General features: G+C 47.9%; 2 protein-coding genes across 3 annotated transcripts in view; one reads left to right on the top strand and one right to left on the bottom strand.

Moving 5' to 3' along the window:
• The first annotated feature begins 4,267 nt into the window (after positions 1 to 4,267).
• On the top strand, positions 4,268 to 11,894 carry LOC140391523 (uncharacterized). The gene is made up of 3 exons (XM_072476136.1): positions 4,268 to 4,870; positions 6,921 to 7,080; positions 8,969 to 11,894. Exons 1-3 carry the CDS (start codon positions 4,411 to 4,413, stop codon positions 9,180 to 9,182), a joined length of 834 nt encoding a protein of 277 aa, XP_072332237.1. The 5' UTR covers positions 4,268 to 4,410; the 3' UTR covers positions 9,183 to 11,894.
• Positions 11,895 to 25,249: 13,355 nt separating this feature from the next.
• The window catches only part of hps4 (HPS4 biogenesis of lysosomal organelles complex 3 subunit 2), a 65,012-nt gene continuing 63,720 nt past the window's right edge, over positions 25,250 to 26,541 (bottom strand). Inside the window, exon 13 of one of the 2 annotated variants that reach the window (XM_072475969.1) lies at positions 25,250 to 25,904. In XM_072475969.1, coding sequence (XP_072332070.1) covers positions 25,733 to 25,904 — 172 coding nt within the window. In that variant the 3' untranslated portion in view covers positions 25,250 to 25,732. The remainder of the gene's footprint in view (positions 25,905 to 26,541) is intronic. The other variant, XR_011935093.1, reaches the window with a different exon arrangement.

The raw sequence follows: 26,541 nt of genomic DNA, 5'->3' as shown, positions 1-26,541 counted from the left end.
CAGCGCTATCTCCAATTTGAGTGAACGTACCCCGGACGTCTGCGGCGCAAAGGCAACATGAAGCAAAACAAATAAAAACCAGAAAATGCTGGGAAAGCTCAGCAGGACTGGCAGCATCTGTGGAGAGAGAAACAGAGTTTTAAAAAAGAAAATTCCAATTAAGCGGCAATTTAGCATAGCCAATCCACCTAGCCTGCACATAAGACCATAAAACATAGGAGCAGAATTAGGCCACTCAGCCCATCGAGTCTGCTCTGGCATTCAGAGGGGCTGGTTTAGCACAGGGTTAAATTGCTGGCTTTGAAAGCAGACCAAGGCAGGCCAGCAGCACGGTTCAATTCCCGTACCAGCCTCCCCGAACAGGCGCCGGAATGTGGCAACTAGGGGCTTTTCACAGCAACTTCATTTGAAGCCTACTTGTGACAATAAGCAATTTTCATTCATTCATTCAATCATGGCTGATATTTTCTCATCCCCATTCTCCTGCCTTCTCCCCATAACTCCTGATCCCCTTATTAATCAAAAACTCCTGATCCCCTTATTAATCAAGAACCTATCTATCTCTGTCTTAAAGACACTCAGTGATTTGGCCTCCACAGCCTTCTGCGGCAAAGAGTTCCACAGATTCACCACCCTCTGGCTGAAGAAATCCTTCCTCATCTCTGTTTTGCAGGATCGTCCCTTTAGCCTGCGATTGTCTCTTTGGGTTGTGGGGGTGAGACCCACGCAGACACGGGGAGAATGTGCAAACTCCACACGGACAGTGACCCAGGGCCGGGGTCGAATCCGAGTCCTCGGCGGCGTGAGGCAGCAGTGCTAACCACTGCGCCACCGTGTCGCCCCGAGAGAAACAGAGTTAATGTTTTGAGTCTGCATGACATAAGAACATAACAACTAGGAGCAGGAGTAGACAATTCAGCCCCCCGAGCCTGCTCCTCCATTCAATACGATCATGCCGATCTCATCTTAGCTTCATCTGCACCCTCCTGCCCGTTCCCCTTCCTCCCACTGCTAATTAAAAACCTATCTATCTCCTCCTTAAATTTGTTTAGTGTTCTGGTATCCACTGCCAGATCACCAACTGGGGCTGAGAGTTCCATAGATTCATGACCATCTGAGTGAAGTAATTGCTCCTCATTTCTGTTTTCAATCTGCCACTCCTTAGCGTATAACTATGACCTCTTGTTCTAGAATGTCCAACAAGAAGAAACCCCCTCTCTACATCTACCTTGTCAATCTCCATGAGCATTATATATACCTCCATTCGATCTCCTCTCATTCTTCTAAACTCCAGGGGGTGTAGGCCTAAACTGCTCAATGTCCCTTGGTAAGTTAATTCCTTCATCCCTGGAATCGATCTAGTGAACTTTTTCTGAACCACGTGTACTGAATTTATATCCTCCCGCAAGTAAGGGGTCTAAATCCGTGCGCAGTCCTCCAGATGCAGCCTCAACAAATCCCTTTACAGGTGATTCTTCTTCAGGGCAAAGGAAATGTGATGCTATTGGCCTGACTGAGTGCAGGCCCATCCAACCGTGCCTCAACAGACTGTGAAATAGTTTTGCCGACCTTGTATTTTCATGCTTTATTGCATTTCTAATAGGTGGGCACTGATCAGGAGATGGGAACAGTTAAGGAGAGACAGAGGCTGAGACCATGACTGGGCTCTTGGGGGAAAATAGGGGGGGGGGGGGGGTGATAACAAGGCTAAATGGTTAGGGAGACAGTTTCTAAGACCATAAGTGTAATGACTAAAGTATCAGTCATTGGCGGTAGAGTGAAAAGATTGACTCTTCCCAAGTTTTATTGGAGTGTGTGTGTGTGTGTCGGGGGGGGGAGGGGGGGGGGGTTGGTGGGACGACGGCAGTGTCAGGTGCTCCAAGTAGAAAAGGAGTAAGGGGATTAAAGGATAGTTTGGGCAGGCCAGCTGACAAAAGGTTTCGCCGGCCAGGGCACCGGTAAAAGGGAAGGTGTCAGCTCCTGTCAGTCAACCATACAATCCATTGAATCATAGAATTCCTACAGTGCAGGAGGAGGCCATTTGGCCCATCGAGTCTGCACCGACCTGCTGAAAAAGCACCCTGCCTGGGCCACACCCCGGCCCTATCCCCGTAACCTCACCTAACCTGCACATCTTTAGACACTATTTTTTTAAATAGAATTTAGGGTACCCAATTCTTTTTTTCCAACTAAGGGGCAATTTAGCGTGGCCAATTCATCTACCCTGCACATCTTTTTGGGTTGTGGGGATGATACCCACGCAGATTCGGGGAGAATGTGCAAACTCCACACGGACAGTGACCCGGGGCCGGGATCGAACCGGGGTCCTCAGCGCCATGAGGCAGCAGTGCTAACCACTGCGCCACCATGCTACCCTTTCTTTGGACACTAAGGAGCAGGTTAGCATGGTCAATCCACCTAACCTGCACACCTTTGAACTGTGGGAGGAAACCGGAGCACCCGGAGGAAACCCGCGCAGACAGGGGGAGAACGTGCAAACTCCGCACAGACAGTCACCCGAGGCCAGAATTTAACCGGGGTCCCTGGCACTGTGAGGTCACAATGCTCGCCACCGTGCCGCCCCTCAAGTTTCTGTCCAGGTCATGATGGCAATGCACCCATTCACAATAACTTCACAGGTGGTAAGCAGTTTGTTGCCAAGTGAATGGACATCCTGGAATGAGGTGTGGACAGGGCCGGTGATTGTTTTTTTCTCCGGAGAGTCCACTGGGTCAGTGATGCGAGGGGTGAGTGGAATGGGAAGGACTTTCCCTCAGTCAGCTTGGGTGGGTTGGTGATGGAGTAGGGTGGGACAGCTGAGGTTGCTGCTCTTGGGGGGGGGGGGGGGGTGGAAAAGCGGGGGGGGGGGGGGGAGTGACAATTGCCTTGATGGGTCCTTCTTGGGGTACCAAGAGGCACAGTGGACAGTTTATCCAAGAGGGAGTTGAGGATGATAGGAGGAGATTAGGGAAGGTCAAGGATTAGAAACGGATTGGAGGAGAAATTTGACGGCGGGGAGAAATATCCGGCTGACGCACCAGAACTCTCCATTTGCTTTTGACCAAATAATTATCATCGAAACATAATTAGGAGCAGGCAATTCAGCCCTTCAAGCCTGCTCCACCATTCAATCAGACCATGGCTGATCTCTTCCTCTACTGAGCCATTTACTTAGCCAGAGGTTGGTCAAGTCAAATATTTGGGGATGCTGGAGTGTGACAAATCAAATCTACACCGGATATCTTCCAGGATTACCGGTAAAATTCCAGCTGCAGCTGGGACTACCCTATGCTTTTAGTTGGGTACTGATCGACCTGCAGAATGCGATCAGCATTTTCTGATTTTAGTTCCAGCTTTTAATCTTTACGCACCAGGGTGTGGGTTTGGGTGAAAATCTGGAGTCAAGTGGGAAGATTCCCAACAAAACTATAAGGTGCCATCGATAAACCAACTTGGATACTCAGTTTTCAACCGCAGCGCTGCAATCTCCCATTTCCAGTTTGTTCATCTCGGTATAAACCTGGACCCAAATCAAAGGCCTCTTATTTAATGCCACCCTTCCAGAGTGAGGATAATTCTTTGGCGCTAAGGGCAATTTAGCATGGCCAATTCAGCTAATCTGCATATCTTTGGACTGTGGGAAGAAACCAGAGCACCCGGAGGAAACCCACGCAGACACGGGGAGAACGTGCAGACTCCGCACAGTGACGCAAGCCCGGAATCAAACCTGGGACCCTGGCACTGTGAGGCAACAGTGCTAACCACTGTGCTACCATGTTGCCCCATAGTTCTGGAGGCTGCCTGTTAAGTGGGATTTGGACAAATATTTCTATAACCATCTTTTTTTTAAAAATAAGAGTACTCAATTCATTTTTTTTTCAATTAAGGGGCAATTTAGCGTGGCCAATCCACCTACCCTGCACATCTTTGGGTTGTGGGGGCGAAACCCACGCAAACACGGGGAGAATGTGCAAACTCCACTGTAACCATCTTTAACCCAGCTTGTTAACCAAGAGGTGATTTAGTAATCAGCTCAAAACCTTGAATGATGTTACCTCCATTTGCTACATTCCCCAAAATCAATAGCACCTTTCCCAATTTTGTTAAGTGCTGCCAACCTCCACTTGTGGGGGAGGCTGCAGTGAAACCATTAAGAAGTCTTATTGTAGCTTTTCAATCCCATTCATACGCAAATGTCTTTTAACATGGGTGGACGCCAGGAGGCCAGACACACCCTGGGAATGCTGAAACCCTTGTGGGAAAGGAACACCTTCCTGGCACCAACATAAATGAGTCTGTCTGGGGATCAGAGTGATCACTGCTGTACCTTCCACATGCAAGGAGTTTAGAAGCTGGTAACCTTCCCAGTGCAGAAGGAGCCACTTGTTGGGAGAGAGAGAGACAGGGACCATGCTTCGAGCCTTGTTGCTACTGAACCTGTTGCAGCTTCCCTGGGCCCTGCCTGCCCTTACCCAGCGGGGGAGCCCCACCAGCTCCTTCCCTCCGGAGGACGAGGAGCTGCTCTACCGTTTCCTCAGCGGCGGCAGCAGCCTGGAGATGGAGCTGAGGGAAGAGCCCTGGGAGAGGGGCAGCAACAAGCGGATGGGCAGGAGGGAGACCGTGGCGGGGCTGAGGCACGCTCACTGCACCAGATCGAGTGAGAGCTGGTCAACAGCAGCCAGCCACTCGCCAGCCTCACTCCCCAGGCATGTCCTGTACAGGGTGACTGTCACCACCGCCTCCACCGAGCCCCCCTGGAAGGTCTTCCCACTCTGGCACCTGATGGTCTTTATGAGACGTTTCTACATGTGTTGCAAACTGGGATACCCGTGTAAGAGGATAAAAGGTTACCAAGGGCGTTTAATTGGTCGTAAGTATCGGCAACAACAGCAGCGGTGTTTGTGTTTCTGTTTGAGAAATAGCACAGGGAACTTGGACTCCGAGCTGGATAATTGTGCTCAGCTTAACCATCCCCTTATGTTTTTAGAAGAAAAATGCACCTTCAGGTTGCAGAAGGCAGAGAGAAGTGGCTCCCACCGCTTACTGCATTTATATAGTGCCAGTTATTTGTTACTGCATTTATACAGTGCCAGTTATTTGTCAGTTGACTTGCCATTCTCAACTTCTGAGAAGTGAACAGAGGAGGCACCCAAAGCTTTTTACTGGAGGGGGAGGGGAGGGGTGGATGGCAAGGAATTGGAGCTAGAATCGGAGAGGAAGGCATCAGTGAGATACTGCCCCATCTGTTAACTTCTCAGCAATAGTTAAGCGGAGTTTTTAATAAATAAACGATCGTGTAGAAAGGTTGTGGAGGGGGTGGGTGGAATTAGCACATGGAGCAGGAATTGAGAGTCAATGGCCCAAGGGGATGATCGAATCCTTACAGTGCAGAAGGAGACCATTCGGCCCGTCGAGTCTGCACCCACCCTCTAAAAGAGCACCCTACCCAGGTCCAATCCCCACCCCACCCAATGGACACTAGGGGACAATTTAGCGTCTGCCTAGGTCTTGTCCCCACAACCCAAAGATGTGCAGGCTAGGTGGATTGGCCATGCTAAATTGCCCCTCATTGGAAAAAATAATTGGGTTCTCTAAATTTATATTTAAAAAAAAGATTTGGGGGCAGCACGGTGGCGCAGTGGTTAGCCCTGCTCCCTCACGGTGCTGCGGTCTCGGGTTCGACCCCGGCTCTGGGTCACTGTCCGTGTGGAGTTTGCACATTCTCCCCGTGTTTGTGTGGGTTTCGCCCCCACAACCCAAAGATGTGCAGGGTAGGTGGAATGGCCACGCTAAATTGCCCCTTCATTGGAAAAAATTAATTGGGTACTCTAAAAATTTTTTTTTTAAAGATTCAGATTGATTATGTATGATGTGAACACATGTTTCTTTATAAAATGTTTTTCGATTCAATCTTTGTCAATTGGATACAATGGGTTCTGCTTAGTTTCAAATATATTATATTTATATATTTCTTATAAAAAATCACCACCACTGACTTTGGGGAAAGGATTTCCTTTGAAACATGTGGGACTGTGGCTTCACAGCACCAGGGTCCCAGGTTCAATTCCCCACTGGGTCACTGCTGTGCGGAGTCTGCACGTTCTCCCTGTGTCTGCGTGGGTTTCCTCCGGGTGCTCTGGTTTCCTCCCACAGCCCAAAGATGTGCAGGTTAGGTGGATTGGCCATGATTAATTGCCCTTAGTGACCACAAAAAAAAGGTTATGGGGATAGGGTGGAAGTGAGGGCTTAAGTGGGTCGGCGCAGACTGGATGGGCCGAATGGCCTCCTTCTGCACTGTATATGTTCTATGTTATTCTATAGCTGCAGAAAGTTTATTGTAACATGAATTTCCTGAGAATGATTGCCAGGTGTGAGATTTGAGGACAGTCGTATTGGATTGTGTACGTACAATGGCTGTTTCAATCAGAAATATTAAATTCTTAAACATTAAAAAACAACCATATTTTCCTCTTGGAGGGCAGCACGGTGGCGCAGTGGGTTAGCCCTGCAGCCCCACGGAGCCGAGGTCCCAGGTTCGATCCCGGCTCTGGGTCACTGTCCGTGTGGAATTTGCACATTCTCCCCGTGTCTGTGTGGGTCTCACCCCACAACCCAAAGATGTGCAGGCTAGGTGGATTGGCCACGCTAAATTGCCCTTAAGTGGAAAAAAAATAATTGGGTACTCTAAATTTATTTTAAAACAGCTTTGGAGTGGTTATGTACGATGTGAACACAAATATGTTGTTTCTTTATAAAATGTTTTTAGACTCAATCCTTGTCAATTGGATGCAATGGGCTCTGCTTCATTTCAGATATATTACATTCATATATTTCTTATACAAAAACAACCAGGTGGGCTGTTTAAGATGAAGCAAAATGGGCTGGAGCGAATGGTCACAAACACCTTTCTTGTTTCCCAGATAATGAAAGGAAGATGGAGTTCTTCCTGAGGCCAGAGTATCTGAATCTGGATGTACTCCGAGCACAGCTGCACGTGCACATTGCCAACCCAGACAGGGTGGTGCTGGAGGCAGAGATCAGAGCAAAAAGGCAGGGCATCACTGTTAGCAAAACCACAAGGTAAGGAGACATCAAACCATGTTGATCGCAACCCGGTAATAAAACTCCCCATCATCGTCACCGGGGATTTACCTGATGGACTGCAGAGCCATAGAGGGGAGGAGGGTCCCAGGGTTAATGCTGCAGTGAAAAATGGCGAATTCATACAAAATATCAATTTGAGATTGAAGTAAAAGTTCAGAATCTTATTGTGAACTAATTTCCGGTGAGAGTTCCTGAATTACGGGGAAAGATCACAGACATCTACAATGAATCTTACATCCCCTGGGGTAGAGAACGTTCAGGGCAAGTTTCCATTCGCCATCCAGAAACCGATAGTGGAAATGTTTCTGCCTTCGTCAGGTGATGATTGGTCTACACTGTGATGCCTTACCTACTCAAACAGTCTGATAACATTCCTTGTCTATAGATATGCATGGATAATGATCTTTGGGCAGGGCAACTGAGGGAGCCTTGTGCTTGTAGAAATATATCTTGCGGAAGGAGGTGCTAAAATTCTGAGAAGATTATAAAAACATTGACAGGCTTCTTGTCAATTGTCTTCATCAAGGACACCCCATAAGGCAAGGTTATATGGCGATTAGTGGAAAATGGCGCATTGGTTAGCACTGCTGCCTCACAGCGCCAGGGACCCGGGTTTGATTCTGACCTTGGGTGACTTTCTGTGTGGAGTTTGCAAGTTCTCACCATGTCTGCATGCTCCAGTTTCCTCTCACACTCCAAAAACATGCAAGTTCGGTGGATCGGCCATGATAAAAATTGACCCTCAGTGTCGAACAGTTAGATGGGGATAGGGTGGGCTTAGGTTAGGGTGTTCTTTCAGAAGGTCGGTGCGGACTCAATGGACTGAATGGCCTCCTGCACTGTAGGGACTCTATGAAGCCCCTAGGAGTAGATCTGAAAAGTAGCCCTTAAGCTGGCTGGTCAAATCATTGCTACTTCCCTCGGTTGGAAATTCCGCTGCTCCATGAGTGACTCAATTTACATCGGCTGACGATGAACACGCACTAATTGGTCACTGATTAATCCATTCACCTAAGCAGACAAGAGAGAAAAAAATCTGCTACCGGTCTTCACCATAGAATCACTGCAGTGCAGAAGGAGGTCATTTGGTCCATCGAGCCTGCGCTCCGAAAGAGCACCCAACCCTTTCTTTTCAATTTAGAGAACCCAATTATTTTTTCCCAATTAAGGAGCAATTTAGCATGGCCAGGGCAGCAAGGTGGCGCAGTGGTTAGCTCTGCTACCTCACAGGGCAGCATGGTGGCGCAGTGGTTAGCACTGGGACTACGGCGCTGAGGGCCCGGGTCCGAATCTGGGCCCTGGGTCACAGTCCATGTGGAGTTTGCACATTCTCCCCAATCCACCTACCCTGCACATCTTTGGGTTGTGGGAGTGAGACCCGCGTAGACACGAGGAGAATGTGCAAACTCCACACGGACAGTGATCCGGGCCAGGGTCGAACCCGGGTCCTCAGCGCCGTGAGGCAGCAGTGCTAAACACTGCGCCACCATGCCACCTAAAGAGCACCCTACCTAAGTTCATGCCCCCACCCTGCCTGAACCCATGCCCCCGTAACCCCACCTAATCTTTGATCAATTTCATTGGGCTCCATGTCTTCACACTACAAAAATGTACAGTCTGACTGAAGGCCGTTTGCTGAATAGGATCACAACAGAGCACGGCGTGGGAAGGAGGTTTTTGGAAGGGGTGATTCTCTCGGGTTTTTTGACTTCTGTCTGAGTCTGAAAACACACAGTGCCCACTGGGTATCTATTCATTCGGGAAACTGGAGGACAAATCCAGGAAAGCTGCACCCAGATGTTACTCACATCTGCACCCAATATCCAGATGTTACTCACATCCCGCCTTCATCTTTGTGTTTCAGAAACGCCACCTGGCACAAGCATGGAGAGTCCGAGCTGGCCTTCGATACTCTGTTCCTGTTCAAGATGATGAAGGAGGCACATTTCATGGACGGTGGTGGGACCACTGAGTTCACCCTGATACTGAAATGCTCAGAGGACAATAATCCTCTGTCGTGCAGTGAGCACGGGGTCAGTGTATTACGTGCACCTTTCATGGCCATTGGTTACATTTAAAAACATACTACATTTTAAAGAGGGACAGGCACCATCAGGGCCTCCTCTTCAGCCAATGTGCAGGCAGCTGAGGCATCCTGGGATAGTGGGGACATCGCTTGACATTCAGTTCCTTGCTACGCTGGAAGCAGCAGTTTGACCAGTTTGCAGCAGCTTGACAGCCCCAATGGTGGGACTCGCTCATTAACAGGGGATCCCTGTGGGACTCGCTCATTAACAGGGGATCCCTGTGGGACTCGCTCATTAACAGGGGAGCCGATGGTGGGACCCGCTCATTAACAGGGGATCCCTGTGGGACTCGCTCATTAACAGGGGATCCCCGTGTGACTCGCTCATTAACAGGGGATCCCTGAGGGACTCGCTCATTAACAGGGGATCCCTGTGGGACTCGCTCATTAACAGGGGATCCCTGTGGGACTCGCTCGTTAACAGGGGATCCCTGTGGGACTCGCTCATTAACAGGGGATCCGATGGTGGGACTCGCTCATTAACAGGGGATCCCTGTGGGACTCGCTCATTAACAGGGGATCCCTGTGGGACTCGCTCATTAACAGGGGAGCCCTGTGGGACTCGCTCATTAACAGGGGATCCGATGGTGGGACTCGCTCATTAACAGGGGATCCGATGGTGGGACTCGCTCATTAACAGGGGATCCGATGGTGGGACTCGCTCAATAACAGGGGATCCGATGGTGGGACTCGCTCATTAACAGGGGATCCCTGTGGGACTCGCTCATTAACAGGGGATCCCGGTGGGACTCGCTCATTAACAGGGGATCCGATGGTGGGACTCGCTCATTAACAGGTGAGCCGATGGTGGATCTCGCTCATTAACAGGGGATCCCTGTGGGACTCGCTCAATAACAGGGGATCCCCGTGTGACTCGCTCATTAACAGGGGATCCCTGAGGGACTCGCTCAATAACAGGGGATCCCCGTGTGACTCGCTCAATAACAGGGGATCCCTGTGGGACTCGCTCGTTAACAGGGGATCCCCGTGTGACTCGCTCATTAACAGGGGATCCCTGAGGGACTCGCTCATTAACAGGGGATCCCCGTGTGACTCGCTCATTAACAGGGGATCCGATGGTGGGACTCGCTCATTAACAGGGGATCCGATGGTGGGACTCGCTCATTAACAGGGGATCCCTGTGGGACTCGCTCATTAACAGGGGATCCCCGTGTGACTCGCTCATTAACAGGGGATCCCTGAGGGACTCGCTCATTAACAGGGGATCCCCGTGTGACTCGCTCATTAACAGGGGATCCGATGGTGGGACTCGCTCATTAGAGGGGATCCGATGGTGTGACTCGCTCATTAACAGGGGATCCCTGTGGGACTCGCTCAATAACAGGGGATCCCTGTGGGACTCGCTCATTAACAGGGGATCCCGGTGGGACTCGCTCATTAACAGGGGATCCGATGGTGGGACTCGCTCATTAACAGGTGAGCCGATGGTGGATCTCGCTCATTAACAGGGGAGCCGATGGTGTGACTCGCTCATTAACAGGGGAGCCGATGGTGTGACTCGCTCATTAACAGGGGATCCCTGTGTGACTTGCTCAATAACAGGGGATCTCATCAAGAGCAGATTAACAAGTGTCCAGTCATTGACTGGACGAGTTGCCCCATTGAAACAGTTGTGAGGGATACATGTGGGGCTGTTTAGCACAGGGCTATATCGCTGCCTTTGAAAGCAGACCAAGGCAGGTCAGCAGCATGGTTCAATTCCCGTACCAGCCTCCCCGAACAGGCGCCGGAATGTGGCGACTAGGGGCTTTTCACAGTAACTTCATTTGAAGCCTACTTGTGACAATAAGCGATTTTCATTTCATTAGCCAGAATTCTCTGGTCATTCCGACCCAATTTTCCCGCCGGCAGCGCAGCCCGGCCAGCAGATCTTGCGGTGGAGTGGGATGGTTACAATGGGAAATCCCATTCATCGGACCAGAGACTCGCCCATTGTCTGCCCCGTCAGTGGGATTTACCCAGTTTACAGTTTAATTCCAAAGAACACGACGCATATAACTCACATACGTCCTGCGTCAATTTCTGTCGGTTATGTGAGTTGATGGTGTTGTGCGTGGATCAAATCGCCAACTTACCCAATACCCCCCCCCCCCACAACGTGTTAAATAACTGGAGGAGTGCAAATGGAAGGACATGCCAACAAATGATCATATCCGACCGTTAAACCTCACTAAACCACGGGAGTCGAAACAATTTGGCCCTAAGGGCACTCGGAGACTCTGAGGATAATTATTTTAAGAATCATTATTTGTATAAATGGTTATTCAGGCCATATCACAGCCAACACATCAATATTGGCCTAGAGGTTACACGGTGATATTGGTGTACAAATATTTAAATGTTAATATGGATTTTTTAATATGGAGTTTCTGCCAGTTCGCAATAACTTCATAAACACCTTTGACAGTAATATTGCTGTCTCATTTCCAGGTTAGCGTCTAACGATAATGTCATGCACATTATCTCACTATGTCATATGCACTTTACGAAAATTATGTACAAAATTTGTAAACATACAGAACCTATAAATACAGATTGAATCTATTTATGTAAATTTAAAAGATTTTTTTGTTAAATAAATAAGAATCGGTTCAATTAAGAATTTAGTGTGATGTGTTACAAAATCCTGTAAAAAGACATTGATATTCCGATGAGTTTTGCATTAAAAACTTGGTGAATCTTTGCCACACCACCCTTTTCCTCAGTTTACTTCCCTCCTCTCCAAATTCTTCAGTAGAATACGGTTCACGAGCACTAGTTGTACTCTGATATATCACGTACGCTCTGGGTGAGACAGGGAGTGATGTCTACCAGATTTATTTTTTGAATTTAGAGTACCCAATTCATTTTTTCCAATTAAGGGGCAATTTAGCGTGGCCAATCCACCTACCCTGCGCATCTTTGGGTTGTGGGGGTGAAACCCATGCAATGAGTAGGGTGCTCTTTGTAAGAGCTGATTCAGACTCGATGGGCCGAATGGCCTCCTTCTGCACTGTAAATTCAATGATAATCTATGATTAATCTAGGACAAAGGTTCGGCACAACATCGTGGGCCGAAGGGCCTGTTCTGTGCTGTATTTTCTATGCTCTATGATGAACACGGGGAGAATGTGCAAACTCCACACGGTCAGTGAGCCGGGATCGAACCTGGGGCCTCGATGCCGTGAGGCAGCAGTGCTAACCACTGCACCACCATGCTTCCCTTATCTCCTTGCAAGTATTTATCTAATCCCCTTTTGAAAGTGGCTATTGAATCTTCTTTTACCATCCTTTCAGGTAGAGTATTCCAGATGGTAACAGCTCAAAGGGTTAAAAAATGTTTCCTCATAGATTTGCAACACTTCTTCAAAATATGGTGGTTAGTTGAAAATTTCAAAATTGAGATCGATAGATCTTTGTTAGGTAAGGTTGTGGAGCAAAGTGTTTAGATGGAATACGCGTATAGCTCTGATGGAACATGCTCCAGTGATTGAATAGTTCATTCCTGCTCTGAGTATAGTACAGTAATTGTAGGATTCTGAGCAATTGAATAACAGATTGATCAGAGTGGAAGTTCTCGTGAGATGCACAAACCTGCGATAGCCCACCTTACCTGATCTGGCCTACATGTGGCTTCAGGTCCACAGCAATGTGGTCAACTCTCAAATGGCCAAGCAAATCGCTCAGTTCAAGGGCAATTAGGGATGGGCAGAGGCGGCACAGTGGTTAGCACTGCTGCCTACGGCGCTGAGGACCCGGGTTCCAATCCCAGCCCTGGGTCACTGGCTGTGTGGAGTTTGCACATTCTCCCCGTGTTTGCATGGGTTTCACCCCCACAACCCAAAGATGTGCAAGGTAGTTGGATTAGCCATGCTAAGTTGCCCCTTAATTGGGGAAAAAAATAATTGAGTACTCTAAATTTATTGAAAAAAAATTAGGGGTGGGCAATAAATGCTGGCTCATCTAGTGACAACCCACATCCTGGTTTAGCACAGAGGGCTAAATAGCTGGCTTGTAATGGCGAACAATGCCTAGCAGTGCGGGTTCAATTGCCGTACCGGCCTCCCCGAAGAGGCACTGGAATGTGGCAACTAGGGGCTTTTCACAGTAACTTCCTTGAAGCCTACTTGTGACAATAAGCGATTATTATCCCATGAATTAATTCTATTATATGGTTAATTGGAAAAAGCATTCTGATACAGCACAGCTCTTTCGCAACCACTCATAAGCTTTGAGGGTGAATTCTAACCTGGATCAAAACTGTTGTGATTACTTTTGGGCAAATTAAGATCTAACATTTAATTATAATTATAAGCCTATGCCGGATAGGCCCATCTACATTTCCAGGCCAACTTCCTGCTTGACGCTTGACGGCCCTGATTACGAGAGTTAGCTGAATTTAGGTCTCGGCCAAATAGCAGTAAAGTCACTAAAGGAATCGCTTCTGGTTTTTGCCAAGAGACAAAGTGTGTAGGTGGAATGCACATGGAGTCACTGTCTTGGGAAGAAAGAAAATTGGCATGGTAATGCACAAAAATATTCTTCAAAACAGCAACTAGTTAATAAATACACACTGTTGTCTGTGCCATTGCTTACGTTACATTTTTGCCACTGTTAGCATTTAATTTCATTATAATTCATTAATTGTTTTCGGGTGGCTTTAATCAAGCCTGAAGTTTTGTTTGTAAATCTGCAATGGAAGGATACTTTGTGCTTTTTAAGTTTACCACAAGACCCCTGATCCTTACAATTTAGTTAACTGCCTGGACAATTCCCTTCATTGTGATGCAAGAGAGGGTGTGGTGTAGGAAAGTCAGGAGTCAAATCTTTGCCTAAGTAGGTGATGATGGTGCGGGACCAGTAAGCTCTCCAGAGACCTGAAGACTTTCAATGACCTCAGTTAAAGTGCTTTCACATTAAGGGAATGTAAACGAGAATGCCGACATGAAGTCTTCTCACTGTTGGCTGCATTCCTAAGTATACATGACCCAGGCCTACAGGGAACCACAAAATAACCCACCAAAATGGGCCAATGAATCTGCTATTGGATCAAAGCCTCCTGTTCCAGTAAACTGAGGTCAGAGTGGTTTCTCAGTGTCATGTCTAAGGGAGGAAGGATTTGTACTGATCCTGTGCCTGTCATGACCTCAGGGCCTACCAAAGCACCACAACCAATGAAGTACTTTGTGAAACGTGTTGTTGTAATGTAAATATAGTTCCAGCATACTTCAGAAATAATCTAGTTTTTAAAAATGAATTTAGAGTACCCAATTCATTTTTTTTCCAATTAAGGGGCAATTTAACGTGGCCAACCCACCCACCCTGCACGTTTTTGGGCTGTGGGGGCGAAATCCAAGCAGACACGGGGAGAATGTGCAAACTCCATGCGGACAGTGACCCAGAGGTGGGATCGAACCTGGGACCTCGGCGCCATGAGGCAGCAGGGCTAACCCACTGCGCCACCGTGCTGCCTTAATAATATAGTTATTGCTATATTCTTCCTTTCCTCCCTCAGCTCCTGCCTTCATTCTCCTGTTTTCAATTCCCAGTTGAATTGGGATTAGAATAGAATCACAGGATCCCTATAGTGCAGGTGACAACCATTCGGCCCATCAAGTGCACCGACCCGCTGAACGAGCACCCTACTTAGGCCCAAGCCCCCAACCTATCCCCGTGGCGTCACCTAATCTTTTGGACACTAAGGAGCAATTTAGCATGGCCAATCCACCTAATATCATTATCATAGATTATCATAGAATTTACAGTGCAGAAGGAGGCCATTCGGCCCATCGAGTCTGCACCGGCTCTTGGAGAGAGCACCCTACCCAAGGTCAACACCTCCACCCTATCCCCATAATCCAGTAACCCCACCCAACACTAAGGGCAATTTTGGACACTAAGGGCAATTTATCATGGCCAATCCACCTAACCTGCACATCTTTGGGCTGTGGGAGGAAACCGGAGCACCCGGAGGAAACCCACGCACACACAGGGAGGATGTGCAGACTCCGTACAGACAGTGACCCAAGCCGGAATTGAGCACATCTTTGGGCTGTGGGAGGAAACCAGAACACCTGGAGGAAACCCACGCACACACGGGATCTGCAAACTTCACACAGTCACCAAAGGCTGGAATTGAACCCGGGTCTCTTGCGCTGTGAGGCAGCAGTGCTGAACATTGTGTCACCGATGTATAGGTGCTTGATGGCTAGCACAGACATGGTGGATCGAAGGGCCTCTTGCAACGCTATAAAACTCTATGATTATAATTCACCTTGCCCTCTCTCTCCGTTTCAACTCTGCTCCACATTTATGGCCACCCTTTGAGCTTTGCACATTCATGTAGTCCCTGTTCCCATAGCCTGATCACAGGTAAGGTCACCTCTGAGTACTTCAAGGTGTCATTGACCAATTATATCTCATTGCTTGGACTCACATCTTTCTCTATCCCCACATGGCCGAACCTTACCTGTGAGGTCGACCTCCTGCTCCCTCAACCCCACTGCTACCAAATTGTTTATTTTTTATTTTAGTTTTTAAAAATTCTTTGAAAAATATAAATTTGGAGTACCCAATTATCTTTTACACTTAAGGGGCAATTTAGGGTGGCCAATCCACCTAACCTGCACATCTTTGGGTTGTGGGGGGGCGAAACCCACGCAGACACGGGGAGAATGTGCAAACTCCACACGGACAGTGATCCAGGCCCGGGATTCAAACCTGGTCCTCAGCACCGTAGGCAGCAATGCTAACCACTGTCTACCGTGCTGCCCCCGAATTTGTTGAATACACAACCTCCCTTCCTGGCCACCAGGATGCTAACTGAGATTGTAAAATGCTTTCCTCTCTTAAGCTGCTGTTCTGTTCAAAACTGCCACCATCATCCTCTCCCCACCCATCATCAAAGCTCCAGCAACCCTTTTTTCCTTGCAAATTCCTGTCTTATGGCTAACCCCCCCTCTTTCATGGGTGGCACTGTGGTTAGCACTGCTGCCTCACAGCAACAGGGACTCGGGTTCAATTCCACACTTGGGTGACTTGTCTGTGTGGAGTTTGCACTTTCAAAGTTTCTCCCTCTGCGTGGGTTTCCTCCGGGTGCTCCAACGTTCTCCCACAGTCCAAAGATGTGCAGGTTGGGTGGATTGGCCATGGTAAAAATGGCCCCTTCGTGTCCAGGGATGTGCAGGTTAGGTGGGGTTGCAGGGTGTGGGCCTAGGTAAGGTGCTCTTTCAGAGGGTCGTGAAAACCCGTTGGGCCGAATGGCCTTCTCCATTGTAGGGCTTCTCTGGAAAGTCCTTCAAAGTCCTGGTCCTGCTCAAATCTATGTTCAAATTTCCCGCTTGGATGTCTCCGCTCATTTATCGATTGCTCCACATTCATCACTGAACCCATCATAATCTATAGGACTACGATACACTATTTCTCCTCATCCTTCTTCACTATATACAGCCGTTGATAGTCAACTAGGCGCATCCAAAATTTTGTGATCAGTTTCTGTATGTACACTGATGATATCAAACCAGTCCTCTCATCTTTTCTTGACCCCTTCACTGCTTCTTTATTGCCAGTTCTGTGCTTGACATCCAGTCTCAAATAAGATGCATCCCCCCCACCCCTCCGCCCCGTCCCCTTCCAGTCCCGTCTTTGGCCACTGGCTCCAGTTGAATCAGACTGTTCGCAAGCTCAGAAATCTATCTGACCTCCCCAAGCTGAGCTTCCGGCCTTCTCGCCCGTCCCGCACAAAAGCCATCTACTTCCACCGTCACGATATTGGTCACCGCGACACCAGCCCACTCCCACTGAAACCTCCATTCGTGCCGTTGGCACCTCCAAACTGAATTATTCTAACGGTGGCTTGGCCAATTTTTCATCTTCCTCTTTCCTTAAACTTCGGCGCACCCAAAACGCTGTTGCCTGTGAAGCTACCATCAGCCAAAACGTGGCCATCGTGACTATGCTCCCCCAATACCACAAATGTAACTTTTCCTCCTGGCATTTAACAATCCTCACAGCCTAGCTGTGTCAACAGTGACTACACATCTTAACATTTCTTTGGCTGGCAAAGTGCTCTGGGATATCCTGTAATCGCTTAAAATCCAGGAACTCCCTCCTTAACAGCACTGTGGGTGCACGTACACTACACGGACTGCAGTTGTTCAAGACGGCAGCTTACCTTCTCAAGGGCAATAAGTAATGTACAATAAATGCTGGCCTAGCTAGTGACGTCCACACCTTAGAATCCCTACAGTGCAGAAGGAGGCCATTCGGGCCATCAAGTCTGCTCTGACCCTTTGAATGTGCACGCTACACTGTCCACCCTGCTCTATCCACTCAACCTAACCTGCACATCCCTGAACAGTCAATTTATCATGGCCAATCCGCCTAACCTGCACATCATTGGACTATGGGAGGAAACCGGAGCATCCGGAGGAAACCCACGCAGACACGGGGAGAACATACAAACTCCACACAGACATCACCCGAGGCCAGAATTGAACCAGGGCAGTGAGGCAGCAGTGCTAACCACTGAGCCACCATACCGCCCCTACTTCTTGTGAAATAATTCTAAGAAAGTACTAAACACATGCAGAATTCTCACTTGAAGGAGCTGCGCTCCGGTAGCTCGTGATTCGAAACAAACCTGTTGGACTTTAACCTGGTGCTGTGAGACCTCTTACTGTGCTCACCCCAGTCCAACGCCAGCATCTCCACATCGCATACGCAATTGTTATGGGTGCATCATTCGGCTCAACGTGTCTGCACCAGTTCTCCAAATGAGCATTCTGGCTTGGTACCATTCACCTGCCTTTGCCCTATAGCCCTGCTCATTGTTTCCATTCAAATAATCAGCTAATTGAATGCCTCCATTGAACCTGCCTACACCACACTTCCAGGCTGTGCATTCAAGACGTGAACCAGTCGCTGTGTGAAAATCATTTTTCTCACATTTGCTTCTTTCAATCTGGGTCCCCTCGTTCTTGATCCTATAATGAGCAGAAACAGTTTCTCCCTCTCTACTCTGTCAAGCCCCTGATGGTTTTTAACAAATATCCTCTCAGCCTGCTCTCCAAGGAGAACAGTCCCGACCTCTCCAATTTTATCCTCTTGTAAACCTCCGCTGCACTCTCTCCAATGCGTTTACATCACGGGAGCACAGTGGCTAGCACTGTTGCTTCACAGCGCCAGGGTCCCAGGTTCGACTCCCGCTTGGATCACTGTCTGTGCGGAGTCTGCACGCTCTCCCCGTGTCTGAGTGGGTTTCCTCCGGGTGCTCCGGTTTCCTCCCACAAGTCCTGAAAGACGTGCTGTTAGGTGAATTGGACATTCTGAATTCTCCCTCTGACCCGAACAGGCGCCGGAATGTGGCGACTAGGGGATTTCACAGTAACATCATTTCAGTGTTAATGTAAGTCTACTTGTGACAATAATAGATTATTAGGACACTAATAAAGATAACCCTCAAAAAGGTTAGGCGGGGTTGTTGGGTTACGGCATAGGGTGGCTTAAGTGGGTCGGTGCAGACTCGATGGGCCAAATGGTCTCCTTCTGCACTGTATGTTCTATGTTCTATTATTAGTGTGGCGCCCAGAACTATTCACAATACTCCATCTGAGGTCTAACTAATAGATGAATGTTATTTATTTTCTTTCTGTTATGTATAAATATGAACCTATAAATCATTGTTGGTGAGATTAGTGGATGAATCTTTTAACACATCTCACATTCCTCTGCAATGCAGTTCATTTCAAATGTGTTAACCTCTCTGCTAAATAGAGGATAGTGCAGATCCGACAAAGAGATATCACTAACAATAATTTCATGGAACCAGTCCTAAGCTAAAGCTCTTTTTAGATAGAAAGAAAATCACAGTGGCTCCTGAGAACAGTGTCGAAAATTTCCAGTGTAAAAACCAGCATTCATCAGTCCACTATTCATATGCAGAATGATCGCCCCCAACCACAGTGCATGAGAGTAAATGAGGTGATAACAGTTCTAAGAATAAATAACAGCCAATTCTTTGGCTCTCCTGCTGCTCCTTAATGTAAATTCAGCCAAGCTTTGTTCCCATGTAGAAACTGCATTGAACATCTAACTGAATGCAAATGGTAGGATTAGTGTTTAATGTAAAAACATTAGGCCAGTCCAACAGTGTCCCCATGAGGCTAGAATTCCACTTCTCAGGCTTAGCCTGATACAATTTAAGGTAGACATGTCGGTGGCCTGGATGAGCAAGTTCTTTGGGGTAGAGGACAGGTGTGCGAGGTGCGCGGGAGGTCCAGCAAACCATGTCCATATGTTATGGGCATGCCCGAAGCTTAGAGGGTTTTGGCAGGGTTTCGCTAAGGCTATGTCCACGGCGCTGAAAACACGGGTGGTGCCGAGTCCAGAGGTGACGATCTTTGAAGTGTCGGAAGAGCTGGGAGTCCAGGGGGTGAGAGAGGCTGACGTTTTGGCCTTTGCCTCCCTGGTAGCCCGGGTTCTGCTAATGTGGAGGGACTCAAAGCCCCTGAAATTAGAGACCTGGGTGAGTGACGTGGCTGGGTTTCTCAGTCTCGAGAAAATAAAGTTCGCCCTAAGAGGGTCAATGTTAGGGTTCATACGGAGATGGCAGCCGTTCGGCAACAGATGCAGAAATCTAGAGGGGGGAGGTTAGGCTATTGTTTCATTGATTAGGGGTGTGAAGAATGTGATCGGGATGGAAATGTTTTTTGTACCATGTTTATGTTGCTGTTGACGTTATTACTATTATAAAAACTACAAATACCCAAACAAAATGTTTTACAAAAAAAGAATTCCACTTCTATGTGAAAGCTGTGAGCAGCTGAAATCATAGAATTTACAGTGTAGAAGGAGGCCATTCGGCCCATTGAAATGTTTTTATCTACTACTTGAAGAGACTCTTTAAAACCCAAAGAAGAGTCATATTGGACTTGAAATGTATGGTGGGATTTTCTGCCCCCCCCCCCCCACTTCCCCCCAGCAGCCAAGGGGACCCGCCATTGGTCAGAGGCGGGAACTTTCAGTCCTGCCAACGTCCTCAGGGTTTTGCGTGACCAACGCGGGTAACCCGCTGCCGGGGGAAGGGGCCACCATCGGTCGAACGGAGAGATCCCGCCAGCGGAATGGGCCGGACAATTCCGCCCGTAAACTCTATTTCTCTCCACAGATGTTGCCAGGCACCCACCCGCTCAAGGAGAACCCTACCTAGGCCCGAATCCCCTGCCCCATCCCCGTAACCCCAACTAACCTTTTTGGACACCAAGGCACAATTTAATGTGGCCAATCCACCTAACCTGCACATCTTTGGACTGTGGGAGGAAACTGTAGCACCCGGAGGAAACCCACGCACACACGGGGAGAACGTGCAGACTCCAGTCACCCGAGGTCGGAATTGAACCTGGGTCCCTGGCGCGCTGTGAGGCAGAAGTGCTAACCACTGTGTTGCCCCAACTGAGGCGTTCATAAGGTAATTGACTTTTACCTGAAAAGATACAATATGCAGGATTACAGAGCGAAGGCAAGGGACTGGAACGAGGGGAGTTGCTCATTTGGCGAGCCGGTGCAGATATGATGGGCTGAATGGCCTCCTTTTGCACTGTAACTCTGCAATTTGGTTCACCGTAGATCGGCAGTCACTGACATGTACACATCCAGATGAAGCCACTGGATAATGAATAAGAGTTAATTCGGCAGTGATATTTCCAACAATGGCCTACCAGTAAATAATTTTAAAAAAAAATTAGAGTACCCAATTCAGTTTTTCCAATTAAGGGGCAATTTAGCGTGGCCAATCCACCAAGCCGGCACATCTTTGGGTTGTGGGGGCGAAACCCACGCAGACACGGGGAGAATGTGCAAACTCCACACGGATAGTGACCCAGAGCCGGGATCGAACCTGGGACCTCGGCGCCGTGAGGCAGCAGGGCTAACCCATTGCGCCACCGTGCTGCCCTTACCAGTAAGTAATTGCTATTTTTATTATTACTATAACTTTTGGTGGTTTGGTGTCTGCATTTGCTTGGTAATGCTGCTCTGATGCTTTAGGAGATGTCTTGCCAGGCTGAAGGGTCGATATAAATCCAAGCTGTTCACCAAGGGAGATATCTAAGAATATTATCTTAATTAGTGTCACAAGTAGGCTTACATTAACACTGCAATGAAGTTACTGTGAAATCCCCCAGTCGCCACATTGCGGCACCTGTTCTGGGACACAGAGGGAGAATTCAGAACGCCCAATTCACCTAACAGCACGTCTTTCGGGAGGAAACCGGAGAACCCGGAGGAAAACCACTCAGGCACGGGGAGAACGTGCAGATCCACACAAACAGTGACCTAAGCCGGGAATCGAACCTGGGACTCTGGTGCTGTGAAGTCACAGTGCTAACCACTGTGCTACCGTGCCGCCTATGGTGATGCTAACCAAGAGTTTGGTGAAAGCCTCTGGGTTGACACAGAATGCACTGTAAGCTGAAACATTTAGCATCAATCCTGCAGAAAAGCCCACTCCTCTCCCCCCCCCCCCCCCCCCCCCCCCAGCCCCTCAATTTAATACTTCAGTCCAAGAAAGGCACAGTGAGCAGAATATATTCAATTTATTGCACAGATGTGAGCAGCCTGGGCTGAAACGCAGAAAGCATTTTACTAAAGCCCACATACAGCACATTTTCCATATAAAATTCTACAAATTACCATTAGAACAAATATCCTGCAGTGTTGAGGCAATCTGACAGTTAGGAAATTAAATTAGCAACTAGTAGTCTAGCAATAATTGATCAGTCAAATTGCAGTGTTGAATGCAAGGTTTTAAAAATGTTTTTTTAAAATTTCGAGTACCCAATTATTTTTTCCAATTCAAGGGGCAATTAAGCATTGCCAATCCACCTAGGCTGCACATAGATTATCATAGAATTTACAGTGCAGAAGGAGGCCATTCGGCCCATCGAGTCTGCACCGGCTCTTGGAAAGAGCACCCTACCCAAGTTCAGCACCTCCACCCTATCCCCATAACCCAGTAACCCCACCCAACACTAAGGGCAATTTATCATGACCAATCCACCTAATCCGCACATCTTTGGACTGTGGGAGGAAACCGGAGCACCCGGAGGAAACCCACGCACACACGGGGAGGATGTGCAGACTCCGCACAGTGACTCAAGCCGGAATCGAACCTGGGACCCTGGTGCTGTGAGGCAACAAGGCTAACCCACTGCGCCACCGTGCTGCCCTGAATGCAAGGTATTTGCTTCATGTCGTATAATGTTTTGTATATGTTTCATGTCGTATTTGCTTTGTTTGGCCCTTGTTCCGCACTGTAGCCAATTACTTATTTGTCGTTGTATTTTGTCGCTTATTCTTTTTTGTCTACTGTGTACGTACTGTGTACGTTCCCTTGGCCGCAGAAAAATACTTTTCACTGTACTTCGGTACACGAGACAATGAATCAATCAATACTATCAAGAAATATTGAAGTTATAGAGGACTACATGTCTACCATCGCCAGATTAGATGGAGCTAGGGTCGTACAATGTAGACCACGCATTGGTATGCCCTTGGTTAGTGAGGCAGAAGTGGTGAGGGCGGATACAGTGGATGGAGCAGCTGAGTCGGAGCAAGTTGTAGTGACAAAAGGAATATAGTTGCTCCTGTGGTTGGTACAGTACTGCGGGCAGTAATATGGTGCCAATGGACAGCTGTGCCATGTTGCCACTCTTTGTCAGTGGAAAAGAGAGAGTAAATTGATAGCCAAGTATGCTCACAGGGATGGAGGTAAGGTGGTTCAGTAAAATTCACAAAATCAGCAAATAAAATTGCTCAAGCCTGACCGAATAATAGGCTGAATTTTCCACCGGCTTTAATGGTAGAAGAAGCCAGCTCAAAAGCTTTAAGAAATAAGAAAAGGCCTATCAAACTCATAGCGTTACAATAAATTTCAACTTCAGCTACCTGTCTTATCACCAAGTCCAGCAATTATGCTGGCTTCCAGACATATATAGAAACCATTTATACTGTTTGCTTTCAATGACCTCCTCAGTAATTTGTTTATCATAGAAGTAACAGTGCAGGTGGCCATTCGGCCCATCGAGTCTGCACCAGCTCTTACAAAGAGCACCCTACTCAAGCCCACATATCTACTCTATTCCCATAACCCTGTAACTCCCACTTAACATTTTTGGACACTAAGGGCAATTTATCATGGCCAATCCATCTAACCTGCACATCTTTGGACCGTGGGAGGAAACCGGAGCACCCGGAGGAAATCCACGCAGACACGGGGAGAACGTGCAGACTCTGCACAGACAGTGACCCAAGCCGGGAATCGAACCTGGGACCCTGGAGCTGTGAAGCAACTGTGCTAACCACTATGGTACCGTGCAGCCCTAAATCAATCTATTGCCGTTTGCGTTCTAAACAGGCATCTTGGACCCCAGCTGCAGACAGGACATCATTATGTTAGTCTTGAGTGACTTTTGCATGAAGTTAGGGGCAAGTAAGACAACGCCCACTTTAATCATATATGTGATAACTGGGTTTCTAAGAAAATTGATTGACTACATGTAAAGAAATGTGACGCGAATATAGTTGATTAATTGTAGGTAAATAAGAATACATCTAATTCTGCCCCTTGAATCTGTATATTAATCCGTGTGAGCCTTAGCTCAAGTGAGAAAGGGAGCTGTCAATAGGCTGCGGAGCCTCAGGCCTTTTCTCCCAGATCTGATAGAATAAACTGTTTCTTTACTCATCCCCAGGCCTCCGTGTGAATAATTTCACATAACAGCGTAATACAAGACCAGATGTACAATGACGTGTAATGGACCTTCCTTTAGTTTGTCAGGCGTAAGACTTCACTCACTGCTCGGATGTACTTTACATTTCTAATGATTTTAAGGGAGGATAAATAGCTCAACTCACTGGGTTGGTCAACCTGCAGGAAACACCTTTTCGCCATTACTGTCAATTAAGTCCAGGATTTGAGACATTGTGGCCGACTCTCTCGTTCCCCCCTCCCCATCCCGTTGGGCAAACTCGCAACTCATGACCTTCCAAATGTGAGTAAAACAAATTTTTGTTTCATGGCCCCCAGGCCTCCCAAACTTTCGGAGGCTCCAAGATTCAGGAATTGTGAAATAAAAGCATAAACAAAACTGCCGGCAATACGTAGCTGATCAACGATAGAACCCTTCAGCAGCGAAGCATGAGTCCTTAGTATTACTGCACTTTCTCCTACTGCACTTTCTCCCAAAGTAAATTATGTGCGGGATTTTCCAGTCCTTCCCACCGGCGTGATCTTCCGGTGCCGCGAATGTCGCGCCTCCCCCCTCCGTCGTCGTGGGTTCACGGCAGGGGAATGGGCGAGTCATGCAAATTGCCATTGACTTGGGCAGGTCTGCGACATTCCATTGGCAGCAATGGCAAACGCCCTCCGCCGTAGGGAAATCCACCGCGGGGGAGGGGCTGGGAAATTCCAGACTAACATTTTATATCTGATACACATGTACGCCATTACGTTCAATTCAGTACAAATGCTGCACACTATTCCCTCTCTTTCATTTATACCGCTATTGGTTAATGGATAAACTTAAGTTATCTATAAATGTTAAGAAAATCAGCTACCATTGCTAACTGTCAAAATTCCTAACGTCTCTGATCCCAATGACAACATTTGTGTAAAGTGCAGAAACCTAACAGATTAAAAAAAACATCATTGCAGGATGCGTGGCGTGATATTAGAATTAGCCTCTGTGTTGCTGAGCTGGCAGAGACAGGGGACAGCTAGGGTTCCCTGAAAAATGCACCTAAGTGATGTGTTCAATTGGCTGTTTCTGGTCTGAAAAGTCAGCAAGACGCAAGAACACCTGGACTATACGTAAGAAGTCTGTGAGAGCCTGTAGAATTTCACAAGAGAAATAAAATGTCAAAGTGATTCGACTAGTGTTGCAATGATTACATGAATACAAGTGTTGAAAATTGGAATAATATAGTAGACCGTAAACTCTGAAATTTCAACCCCTGTCTCCAACCCCCCCCCCCCGCCCCCCCCCCCCCCCCCCCTGCCTCCACCAACATCTCGCCCCCTCTCAAACCTCCTTTAAGATGCTCCTTAAAACAACCTCTTAAGGCTTTAAAAAAAAACATTCCAATTAAGGGGCAGTTCAGCATGGCAATCCCTGCACATTTTTTTGGGTTATGGGGTGGGGGTGAGACTCACGCGGACATGGGGAGAATGTGCAAACTCCACACGGACAGTGACCCGGGGCCGCGATCGAACCCGGGTCCTTGGTGCCGTGAGGCAGCAGTGCTAACCACTGCGCCACTGTGTCGACCCTTTCCCACTACAAAAAAAAAAGGTCCTTGGGATCTCTATTAGCCAACTTATGCAAATATAACTGGAGCAAGAGGCAGCCCATGGTACCTGAGTGCATCATCTACTGATTGTAAATCGAGTGAGTGCGACTTTAAAAAGTTACATTGTTCTCCATTTGTTCATTAAAAAACAGAGCCCGCTGAATACTGCTGACAAATCTCCGAGAACGGTGCGGCTCAGAGCAGGTTTACTCCATATTTTAGCAGCTTCTGCTTGGCTCTCCCCGGTAGAGCGAAAGCGCTGTCACGGGGATTTGGAATACCAGAGTTCCGGGCAGGAGTCGCAAGGTTTTGGAAGTGAGTTTCCTGGGCTGGGTTACGGCAGCAGTAAACAGCAGTGGAGGCATTTCTGTTGGAGAAAGAGGTATTGATTAACATGGGGTTGTCAACCGTTGGAGGGCGAATCACTTCGGGGGAGGGGGGGGGGTGCTCTACTGTCGAGAGAGGCATTAGACTAAGGCCCCATCTGCCCTCTCAAGCGGATGGAAAGATCCCAGGGCTCAATTCTGAAGAAGTGCAGTAGAGCTCGCTCTGCCATCCCCGATTATCAATCCCTCGATTAGCATCACTTGCAATGTGCAAGTTGGGAGTTTTTCCTGACACAATGCTTCAACAACTTCTAGCTGGCTGGAAAGCACGTCCAAACTGCCTCAGGTTTTGAAAGGTGCTATGCAAATGAAGCTCCATTCTTTTTTTCTCCTATAAAATATTTAGAATTGGCGGCTCACCTACACCTTCCCAACTTAGCTCCAGGATAATAAGACAGGTGGATGGTCTGATCCACTCTATTAGTCATCCTAAGTCCCAGAGGGACTGGTTTAGCACAGTGGGCTAAATAGCTGGCTTGCAATGCAGAACAAGGCAGCAGCGCGGGTTCAATTCCCGTACTGGCCTCCCCGAACAGGCGCCGGAATGTGGCGACTAGGGGCTTTTCACAGTAACTTAATTGAAGCCTACTTGTGACAATAAGCGATTATATTTATATC

Source organism: Scyliorhinus torazame, chromosome 1, assembly GCF_047496885.1.
Source record: "Scyliorhinus torazame isolate Kashiwa2021f chromosome 1, sScyTor2.1, whole genome shotgun sequence".
Lineage (NCBI taxonomy): Eukaryota > Metazoa > Chordata > Chondrichthyes > Carcharhiniformes > Scyliorhinidae > Scyliorhinus > Scyliorhinus torazame.
This window is presented reverse-complemented; position numbering and strand designations above follow the sequence as displayed.